This window comes from Artemia sp. Qi Xiang Cuo, chromosome 9 (assembly GCF_049724085.1).
Source record: "Artemia sp. Qi Xiang Cuo chromosome 9, ASM4972408v1, whole genome shotgun sequence".
In the NCBI taxonomy this organism is placed as follows: Eukaryota; Metazoa; Arthropoda; class Branchiopoda; order Anostraca; family Artemiidae; genus Artemia; species Artemia sp. Qi Xiang Cuo.
The window spans coordinates 12563303-12575541 of record NC_142802.1 but is presented as its reverse complement, the minus strand read 5'-3'; the positions used below and the strand labels follow the sequence as shown (position 1 = coordinate 12575541).

General features: G+C 31.2%; 1 protein-coding gene across 3 annotated transcripts in view; it reads left to right on the top strand.

Moving 5' to 3' along the window:
• Window positions 1–11431, top strand: part of cpo (RNA-binding protein) — a 215748-nt gene extending 204317 nt beyond the window's left edge. For all 3 annotated transcript variants that reach the window (XR_016142217.1, XM_089094294.1, XM_089094295.1), the window contains exon 8: window positions 2915–11431. Coding sequence is in view for 2 of the 3 variants with exons in the window: in XM_089094294.1 (XP_088950420.1) it covers window positions 2915–2969 (55 nt within the window). In the remaining variant the exon portion in view is untranslated. The remainder of the gene's footprint in view (window positions 1–2914) is intronic.
• The last annotated feature ends 808 nt before the right edge of the window (window positions 11432–12239 follow it).

The following is a 12239-nucleotide window of genomic DNA, read 5'->3' as shown; positions in this document are numbered from 1 at the left end:
TTAACTAACGAAATAAATTAAAAATAAAATATAATTGATTAATAAAACTAAATAATTAAGTAACAAAATGAAATGAGAATAGGATAAAATAAAAGATAAAGATCCTACTGAGCCATTACTGTCACATAGGGCGTCGAAAAAATGGGCCCGAAGAGGTACGAACGAATGCTTTCCCGACTTCCAACATGGAAGAAGGTCTACCGAGATAGTCTTTGCCGAGTGGCCTAGACAACTCCGCCAAAGCGGCTTAAATGAGAATATTAATAATAAAATCAAAATTTAGCCACGCTCTTATATAATATCAGATTTTATCATCTGTGTTATTGAGTTTTAATATATCAAAATAGCGTTAAAATATGAAGAGTGTAGGTATAGTCAAGATAAAGATAAATCCCCTTTCAGTAACATTAAGGATTTTTTCATTTTTCTTTTTATTTGGAACCAAACAGCCCATACATTGTATAGCATTAAACTTTATTAATTTAACATAATTGTGGAATTTATTATAGCGACATTTATTAGAATATAATGATGTAGATATAGTCACGATAAATACAGATACCCTTCAGTAAGAGCAGCTTTTTCTCCTCTCTTTTTATTTGGATTCACACAGCCTAAATCATAAAACATCATAAAAAATTAGACTTATAATTTAAATACTGAATAATCCGGCATACAGATATCTGTTAAAATGTAAACTTGTTGAAATATTCACATTGCTGAGCAAATTAGTGAAACTAGTATTTAAATTATAAAGAGTGTTGATATAGTCAGGCGCGTTAATTGGTTGGGGGAGGGCAGGGGTCAATTTCTCCTTTGATTCTCCCCTATAGAAAAAAAATTAAACAACACCCCCCCTCTCCCTAAATAAAGCCTATGAAGACATGGCCTACATCATAATAAATCATAATAATATCAGATTTTGCAATTTACCTTACTGAGTAATTTGATGTGTTGATACTTTGTTGAAATGTAAAGAGAGCAGGTGTGGTCAGAATAAAGACGCATCCCTATTCAATAAGAGAGAGGATTTCCCCTCTTTCTTTCTATTTGGATCCTCATAGCCTATATCATAATATGTCATCTTATATCAAATTTTGTCATTTACATTACTGAGTAATTTAACGTATAAACACATTAAATTACAAGGAGCGTTCATATAATCAGGCACGTCAAATGGGTAGGGGAGTGTTTTGGGCAATACTCCCACTAGACCCCCCCCCCCCAAGATTTTTTGAAACACCTTTCTTTGGGATTTTCATTGAAAGATATATTGTTTTCCCATTTGCATTGAACAAAAATTAAAGAAACAATTAATTTACCACCCTCGTTTCTCTCTCCCACCGTACATTTTCGTAAATTAACCTCCCTGGGTATTGTCAGGACAAAATAAAGCCCCCTTGAAACAAAGTGAAAATTTTCCCTTTTCCTTCTATTTGGATCTACACAGCCTAACCACAAAATAGAAATTAATTATTGATAGAAAGATCAAGGGACTGGGACGTGACATTATTCCCCATTGACTAATTTCTTAGCTTGTGTTTCACGACACCGTTTTCACAAAGAGTTGTTTGCTTGGAGATAATCAAATGAAAGGGCAAATTCTAATTGAACTAGGGAGAGAAAGCTCGTGCTTAAGTTGAAGAAATGGACTAGTAATGAACATACTTTTTAATTTTAAAAAAGGCTAAATTGATTATTACTCTTCTGGTTGAGGGGTTATAAAATATAAATAAATTTAGACATTTCTACTGCAAGAAGGAAGCCTATTTAGCTCGAGTTTTTTTTATACTTTTTTCTTATTTAGGATCAGTGGCACTATTTGGAAGGGGGAAGAGGGGTGCCCCCGGAATTTTTTGACCCCTCGAGATTTTGAAAAATACCTTTTTTTCGGGGGGGGGGGAATGTATTTGGAAAAAACAAACAAGGCAAATAACTCGAAAAGTTTTTACAAATCAAAGGAGAAATTCTAACAAAGTTATTAATATCATGGAAAGTAACACTGGTCAAAAGATCACCCTGCATTGCCTGAACTTAAACCATTTAACAGTTTATCTGTAATTACAACAGCTATAAATTTAAAATACTAGTGGTATAAGCAAACAGTTTAGCTTATATATAGAGACTGATATGAATCTGGAGCACAAGTCAAAGCTAAAGGAAATAAAGTTAAAAAAGATTTTAAAAAATCGCAAATATGAAGATCTAGATGCTTGTTTTTTTTCTATAGCTTTCTCTTTTTTTCATTTTTGTGACTTCACCTTTTTTTGTCATTGAATCAGATATATTTGTCATAATAATTGCCTAAGAGATATGATGTATAAGTTGAAAATGACGCTTCTGACGAACTTATTAGTTACAAATATTAGAAAAACAAAACAAGAGACAACGGGGTGATGATAAGAGCTCTCAGGGGCTGTTCCTTCATGCCATATTTAAATTATTTTGACCTCAATCATAGTCTATGTGCCGCTAATAATCAAGGCTCAATGTGTAAAAATCTGCCCCGATGAATTAATGTTAAAAATGTCAAATCCTCAATTTATGAAATTATCAATCAAATTATTAAAATATCAAAATTTGTATATTTATTAAATCACTCATAAATAAAGCATTTTAGAAAATCTAACCTTTTATAAGTATAGATAGTTTAGATGTGTAACGTTGGTATGTATATACATATTTTGATATGTTAATATATCACAGTAGGGTATTTTATTACAGTAAATCTCCAGTATTGAAATAATAAAATATTATTATTATTAAAATATTAAAAATATAGTATTTAATTTAAAAATTGAATAATAATCAACATAAAATATAATAAAAAAATATAATATAAAAAAAAATATTACAAATATAAATAATAAAAAAAAACTATAATGTAACAAAAAAATAATTTTCTTTTTTTCAGGGATCCTCGATGGGCAAAGAGTGAACTCGAAAACTCCTTTGGCCTCCTTTCCTAATTTAAATTAACGCCCTGGACAATCAGCATAGTGAACAGTGAACAGATTAGTAAACATAGTGAACAGATTAGTCAGATTATCGTCTGTTAGCAATAATCGATACACTTACCAACTTACCAATACAATCATCACTTACTAGACTTGTGACTATTTTCAAGCGAGAATATTTAATTCAAGGGTTCGTGAAGACTCACACCACCAAATTAGTGGTGCTTGTGCTGCCAGCCATGTCGATTAAAGTGTGATAATGAAGTTAACCGTCGATACAGTGTTGCCTGTTTGAAAAAATTGCGTTATTTTGTGAATTTGTGACTTAACTAGTCATTTGTATAAGAAGCTGAAATTGCTTTCACAATTTAACTGTGAGGACAATTAGGACTATGCAGCTGTGCACAATGCACAATTCCTTTGCGTAGGACTATACGCAATTTCCCTATTGTCTAATTTGTCTTCAAATGATTCTTATAGAGATATTCATCCCGTAACTGCTGATGATTTAGTTTCGTGAATCAGGGGGAGGGGGGAGTGCTCCCCCACCCTAATATTTTTGAAGACACTCTTGTTTAGTATTTTCATTGAAAAATGGCTGTTTTGGTATCTCCATTGGAAAAATGACGAATTCCACCCACCCACCCCCCTCCCTCTCCAACGTTTGGAGAAATAAATTTTGCAACCTGTAGAATTTATAACTTGGCCCATTATACCAATATATTACAATGAATGAGTTTTGACAATCTGATGCACCAGCCGTCTCTCCTAGAGTTATCTATGTTTTTGCATCCGAAACTTAGATGGCGGTTAATAGACCAGCCCTCTTAGAAACTCAATAGAATATAAATTTTTCTATATATTTTTTTTTAATTATTTCTTTTTTTTATTGAAATTTTTAAATTATTCTAATAGAAAATTTCTACTAGAAATTTTAATAGAAACTTAGATGGCATTTAAAGACCAGATGCACCAGCCCTCTCCTAGAGTTATCTATGATTTTGCATCCGAAATTTAGATGGCACTTAATAGAAAACCTATTTTTCTATTTATTTTTGTCTCGGTTTATACATTTCTTGATAAAAGCGGCGCTTTTAACAGTAATCTAGCTCATTGTACCCAAATATTACAATGGACGAGTTTTTACAATCTGGTGCAACGACTCTATTATAGAATCATCTATTCTCTGTTGCGTCAAAAGTTTAGTGATACAAGCTTTTCAAACCAACTTCTTGCAATCTGAATTTTATGCTTCTAAAACAAAAATGGGACGTTCAAATCAGGAAAAAAGCTAAAGTGACTCATAAATCCTGGATTTTTATTGAGATGTATGAGTGGGGCGTGGCTCTGGTATTCTCTGAGTTTTGGCAGTTTCCGCTATTGATACAACGGAAAAAAAATGGCAAAATGATCATATGACTTGGGAGGAATTCTGAATAATCAATGACATATATTTATACCTTACATAGATTGCATAATAACATTAAATTGAACGTCCGTGATTCCCAACGTAGGGCGCAAGCCCCACCGGTAATGGGCCATGACAATATTATGGTCATGGGTAGGACGTACACCCTTTGCCTGACTATACTTTAGAGCCTTAATTTTGAAAAAAACATTTTCCTGACTATACTTTAGAGCCTTAATTTTGAAAAAAACATTTTCCTATTAATGACGTCATATTCAAACACATTTGCGTGACTATACTTTAGAGCCTTAATTTTGAAAAAAACATTTTCCTATTAATGACGTCATATTCAAACACATTTAAAGAACAAAAATGATGCATGATAGTATTACAATGAAGTCATACAATGGATAAAACATATTGTATACAGACACAAATTGCCATTAGTATAAAATATGCCTAGAGGACTGCCAAAAACAAATTCCAAGTTAATGGCTTTTTAAGCTTCCTTCAGATGAATATACATAAAATTTTGAGTTACAACATTTAAATACCCCGAGGGGGGCATCAGGATTTTAGAAATGCCTTGGTGGGGCATGGTCCAGTTAGATCCCTCGAAGGGGTATTTATTGCTGAAGGATAATTCTATCCTTATCGCATAGAAGAGACATGAAGGAAGTTTATTCTTATTTAATACCTTTGAATTTCAAATATAAGCTCCTTTGGAGGCTATTCGTCTCGTAGTGCAAATTTTTTGGTTTGAATAGCCAATCTATGGAGTTTTTTCCACTATATCTTTTAGTTCTAAGCCTTGTAATATTTTATAATCCTAAACAGTTAAAATTTTGTTGTTGAGCTGAATAAACCAGATTCTCCAAACTCATCCCTCTTTAGCTCAACTCATCCAGATTCCCCAAACTCATCCCTCAAACAATTCTCTAAACTCATCCCCTTCATTAGCACTTTTTCGACATAGGTAGTAAGTGACTTTTGTGTTGGTATTTTGTCAGAAAAATGGGTACTAATGAGTTCCTTTAAAATTTAGTTACTTTAGAAAACCAAAGAATCGTTTGTTAATTTTTAGTATATTTTTCTAATCTTCATTATGACGGCGCATTGTTCTTGGTGTATATTAAACCCCCGTATCGATCGAGTATGTAAATAGATTCGGTATAAAAGGCAATTCAAATTTTTGTGCGGTTGGTCTAACGTTGCACAAATTCAATTTTAGCCTTGCCGAAGAAATCCGTCCATTCTAAAATTTTAATACGCTGTTGATGTTGTGTTGTCTCTTTTACTTGATGAATAGCTTTTAATGCTAAAAGCTAAAGGCTCATTCACACTGAAATTTAGCTGTTGTCAAGAATTTAGTATACCTGACTCATTTGAACTAAGGTTCATCTGGCTGGCTAATTGAAATAGAAACTTTGTGCTATATATAAAATCTTTATACAGTTTTTTTCTATGCTGCTTGGGATTTTAAGCGAAGGTTTGTGATTGGCTGGCTCTATCTTATTCTGGAACTTAACAACATTTAATTATGAATGAGTCTAGCCAAAGTCTGGGAATTGGTTAAATCTTGATGTTAGCGTAATCCCTGTATTAGCTACTTCTAGGTGTGAATGGGCCTTGAGGAGACTACTAAAGTTTGACGTTTAATTAGCTTGGGTGTATCTCAATGATATCATTTGGTTGTTTTGTTAAACTTTTTTTTAGTATTTTTAGATCTTGTGTTTTAGCTTTTGAATATGTTTGAACTATCAAAAATATATTGTATCACTGCATTTAAATGATGTGTTGTATCAGTATCTGATGATGCTGAAGAATATTTGATCATTGTAAATCTCTAAAGAAATATCTTAGGAGATGAAATTGAAAGTATGTTTTGTCTCCCTCAAAAAAGTTTGGTAGGAAATAATGATTTTATATTCATTTTAACAAATTAGGAGATGAAATTGAAAGTATGTTTTATCTTCCTCAAAAAAGTTTGGTAGGAAATGTTGATTTTATATTCATTTTAATGAATTAGGAGATGAAATTGAAAGCATGTTTAATCTCCCTCAAAGAAGTTTGGTAGGAAATAACGATTTTATATTAATTTTAATGAATTAGGAGATCAAATTGAAAGTATCTTTTATCTCTCTCAAAGAAGTTTGGTAGGAAATAATGGTTTTATATTCATTTTAATGAATTAGGTGAAACTGATAATGATGAAACTGAAAGTATGTTTTATCTCCCTCAAAGAAGTTTGGTAGGAAATAACGATTTTATATTAATTTTAATGAATTAGGAGATGAAATTGAAAGTATCTTTTATCTCTCTCAAAGAAGTTTGGTAGGAAATAATGATTTTATATTCATTTTAACAAATTAGGAGATGAAATTGAAAGTATGTTTTATCTTCCTCAAAAAAGTTTGGTAGGAAATGTTGATTTTATATTCATTTTAATGAATTAGGAGATGAAATTGAAAGCATGTTTAATCTCCCTCAAAGAAGTTTGGTAGGAAATAACGATTTTATATTAATTTTAATGAATTAGGAGATGAAATTGAAAGTATCTTTTATCTCTCTCAAAGAAGTTTGGTAGGAAATAATGATTTTATATTCATTTTAATGAATTAAGAGATGAAATTGATAGTATGTTTTATCTCCCTCAAAGAAGTTTGGTAGGAAATAATGATTTTATATTCATTTTAATGAATTAAGAGATGAAATTGATAGTATGTTTTATCTCCCTCAAAGAAGTTTGGTAGGAAATAATGATTTTATATTCATTTTAATGAATTAGATTCTAATTGTTCCCTAGTTGTATTTCACATTGTCTTTCAATGTTCTGTAACTCTGAACTAGTAGCTATTGTAGATTATTTTAATGAAAATATAGTTTCAAGTAAATAGTTAACTTAAAAGATATTTCAACTTTCTAGTGCGTGATGTACTTCGACTTTTAGTTAAGAATTCCTTATAATTGTCATCACATTTTTCCTTAAGCTAACTACATCAAATTTAAAGCCGAATAGGTAAAATTTGCTTTTTTTTCAAATAAAAATTTAATATTTTTGACATTCTTTTTGTGAAAGCGGCCTCACTTGGAATTTCAATCTATAAAATGGTAAAAATTTTGAACTGAAAATGAAATAAAATCCAAAATTTTGAGTAGAAAAATTACTTATGACAACTTGAAATAAAATTAATATACAAAAATTATAGTGATAAAAGAATATTACCTTCAAATATGTCAATCGGTGGGCCATTATAACTAAACTTTTTATTGGCCTTCCACTGGTTAGAGCTGCCAAACATCTGTGGCACTTCGGCCTTGTGTGTAAGTGCCACAGGTGGCAGAATTTTCACAGTAAATACCACTAAAATTTGTTACATCTTGGAGGGGATTTGATGCTTGCAAGAAGATGGGTTAGACCTGGTATTTAACTCACTCTCTTCTTCAAATTCAAAAAAGATAGAATAATTTTTTGATGGATAATAGTCTTTTTTTCAAACCTTTTCCAGCTTTACTGAATCTTTTTGGGGTTCCCATCGTCATTTCTGGAGGTACCCATGGTTGTTAAAGATTTATCTAAGTGTTGATTCTACCAGAGATTGTTAAGTGAAGGAGTATTTGATGAGCAGTTTGTTATATAATTTCTGAGCTGGGATTATTTTTATTAGTCCCATTTAGCAACGTGTTTTTATTAATTTTGTCTTAACTGTGTACATTATGGTCCTTTAAAGTGAGTCAAACTATACAAAACTAAAACAATTCTAGCTATCTAGATTCAGGCGTGTTTGCACAAATCACTTCTACCCAGAATGAGGGGGAGAGGAATTCGTAAATTTAAACCGAAAAAAATATGAAAAAAGCAAAAATGTGTGAAAAGTCGTAAAAATCTAGATATTTCGGGAATCATGCTCTCGAAGAGCCCTTCCCATGCGTCTCTATTGAGAGCACATGCGTCTCTAGTGAAAATGAGAATCTTCTAAGTTTCGAAAGTTGGTTGTTTAATGTGGGTTAATTTGGTGACATAGAAGGATAGTTTAAAATATGATTTAAAATCAAACTAAAAAGTGTACATTTAAATATATTGAAAGCTTTGTTATCGTATAATCGAAAAAATACGGCAGAGTAAAAAAAACCCGACTAACAAATACAAAATTAAATTAAATAAATTATTAACTAAAACAAAAATAATTAAATTAGTTAATTTAATTAAATTAAAGAATATCATTAAAATAAAGAATATAACGAATAAATTAATATTAAACTTATTAATAAATAATTTATGTAATTTAATCAATAAGAAAAAAAGAAAAGAAAAAGATTATATAAAATATATGAATAATAAAATATAGAAATGACCTTTCTCGATCACTTTAAGTTTATTCCAGATAGGCCTTGTACAGTAATAAAGATTTGTCTTTGCAATAGTTATGAAATTTGCCTGTTACAGTAATTGTTTGTTATAATTATTTCTACTGTAATTATTATTACTTAGATTAATTGAAAAATTGGAATAGTAAGGTATCAGAGGATTTATTTCGTCTCTTTGTTCGCTGAATGTTTTGGTGTTAGTTTATAGTTTGACTCACACACATGAATTTGCTGGAACATACGTAAAAGTCATTTAATATCATTAGGTGACTTTGTCAGCATATCAACTCATATCATTGTAATCATTCCATATCTAGGAAAACCTTTGCTTGAAATTTTTATTTCTATTTCATAAATAATTGTAATTGATGTTTTATATATTTAGATTTAGGCTAAGTTTTGAGAGAAGTCGACGAATTTTGTAAGCAAATCGCAGCCAAGCGTTGTCGCTTGGCTGAGAATCGTGGCTAGTGTGTCTTAATAAAAGTTAGATCTGGTGATGTCTTCCTAGAAAAGTTCTAATAATTACTAGAAACTTTCTAGAAAAATAACTTTGTTTAATACCAATTTTTAGTTTTATCGAGGCAAAAGAGAAAGCTTTGATTCAGAAACTTTTTACTTAGAAAGCTTGTGGGAGTTTTATTTTGAAAGCATAAGCTTTTATTTGGGGTAATGTACCATTTATAGGTAACGAAAAACATTTTAACTTTAAATAATGATAGTTTGACTTGCAATTTACTAAATTCCAAGAAGAACATATTATTTTAAAATGCGTCCACTGGAAATGTTGAAAAATTACCATTTTCATATTAATAATGCTGCTACCTTTAAAAAGCTGCTACCTTTCTGGCTGCTTGAAAAGAAGCCAGAGGCACCAATGGAGGCTGAGGGAGGGATAGGAGGTGATTGAATTTAAAAAACATCTTTTTGTATTTTCACTGAAAAAACTAAAAAAATTGTCCTCCCTAGATTTAGGAAACACTTTTTTGTATCTTCATTAACAAAAATTGGAGAAAAATCCGTGCCCCTCTCCGGGTTTACATTTTCGTGAAGTGGCACCCCTAAAAATTTAAATCTCCCTTTACCCAGCCATCAACCGGATATTAATAAAAACCAAAACAATCATTGCCGTCAAATCACGGCAATGCAGGGGAGACAAAAACGTATTTTTCGATATTTTGCTGTTTTCTATTTTTATAATGAAGATCTTGAGGGGCCGGGCGAATCCCCCCCCCTCCCCTCCCCCCAATTGACGCCACTTCCAACAACACATAATGGCAACCAATGATAGCAAACGATGATGACAAAAATAGGACAGTACCGCTGTAATGATATTTGACCGGTAACAAGTATATTACCCTGTTGTGAATTACGATTTATATGGTTTGAGGAGCCGGTTTTCGGCTTTGAACCGAAACAGGTGCGAAACCAGACTTTTTTCACTTGGCGAGTTAGGTTCCACATCCTAACCGAAGTTCGACTTCTGTCAGAGCCTAGATTTATATTTTGTTTTGTCTAACTATGCGTTATTAATTGCCTTGATACCATCTGTCTATTTACTTAAATCTTTGAACCCAGAAAGTAAATTATTTATGAATTTTTTTCAGGTTTTTTATATTGGCAACTTTGGCAGTAAAAACTTGAAAGCCTTGTAGTTGATTGTGGCAGATTTTTTTGTAATTCAAAAGCTGGTATGTAGCTTAAATTTCAGAGCAGAGCATAGAAACTGAAAAATTAATCTGCTTAAACAAGCAGCTCTTATGCATACAAAACGCAGCAAATAATTTTTATATAAATATTTAAATATCAAGTTTATTTTTTAAGTTTAAAAAGTGCATATACCCCAATTCAGAAAAAAAGAAACCTCTCGGCTCATGGGAACCAAATAAGCCACCTAAAAATAAATTGGACCATTGTTATGCTATTAAAGAGGATGGGGCAGCAACCTCATTTACAAAATAATGTCAGATAACACATTTCACAATTCCAAAATCAAGCAGTGCTAACGTAAAAAAAAAAAACTATAAAACAGTCTTTTTATCTTCACTCATATGAGATTTCTTCTTGATCTTGGAGTGGGTTCCGGCGTTTACCGCCAGGTTCTGGTGGTAAGATTAATGAACTTGCTTAACCGTAAGCATCCCAAGCTTACGGTTGAATATGAGAATACTGTATAAGAACGACAATATCGGGATAGTATGTTGAACAAACTGTGCTGTTTGTGAAAGAAAAACAGTTTTAATTGGAAGTAAAGTATTAATATTTCACCCTCCTTTTGTTGTTTGATTAATACTGAAGCTAAATTCATTAAAACCATTCAACGCCGTTTTCTGACTTTTTCAAATTTAACTTTTCGACTGCAATTCTTAGAGGCCAAAAATATTTAATAATTTCCTTTATTCGAGATCTAACTTCGGTATAAATTTAGGATCAGTCCCCATAATAAGGAGACATGTTACAAAAAAAACAATTCTTACTTCATAATTCGCAAAATTATCCTAGTTAACATATTTTCCTGGGGGAGCACATTTATCGTCACTATTCTCCTTGTTTTTCCGTTTTTTTATTCACACTTTTCAATATTTTGTCTTTTCTCCAAGTCTTGAAAATCGTTTTAAAACAAATACCCAAGAGTCATCTAGCTAATCTAACCTAATCTGAATTTATTAATAAATAAAGGTTCAAATAAGGATACAATCCTTTTAATAGACAGTGATGATGATAGCAGTGATAGAAATTCACAAAAATACCAGAAATTTCGGTCACATATGCAGTGATCGTCATCAGTAGTAAAACTGATGACGGGGAAACTTTTACTACTGGTGACGGTCACTGTATATGTGACCGAAATATCTGGTATTTTTGTGAATTTCTATCACTGTTATCATCATCACTGTCTATTAAATGGATTTTATCCCTATATGAACTTTTATTTATCGTCATGGAAAGGCAGTGTGGTCTCCGGAATTATCTACGTCAAATTTGTCAATATTAGCCTATTTGCATCTTCTTGGTAGATGGCAGTGATGCTATTAAACTTTCATATATAAAATATTTTAAAATGGATAAATGCAGTCAAATATGTTTTTTTTCACAATTTTGTTAAAAAAAATTGTACAACTGAAAATAGTGAGGATAAGGTGCTCCCCCAGGAAAATATGTTAACTAGGATTATTTTGCATAATAAGAAGTAAGAATTGTTTTCTTAACATGTCACCTCATGATAACACGTCTTCCTAAATTTATACCCTAACATCATGAAAATATTTAAATTAATAGTTGCCGAAAAAATAGGGAAAGAGATAAAGGGGGTTCAAAGATTAAAATTTAAAGCCCCCTAAATATTTTTACCCCTTTATTAAGGCTAATTTTATTTTGTATTTTCGATTCATTTTTCAAAATTTTAGCTAAATAAAGTGATGAAGCTTTTCCATAACCCTTATATATAGTCGAAAAAAAGCTTAAATTTTTCCGACTTTTAAATTTTTTTAAAGCTTAAATATTGC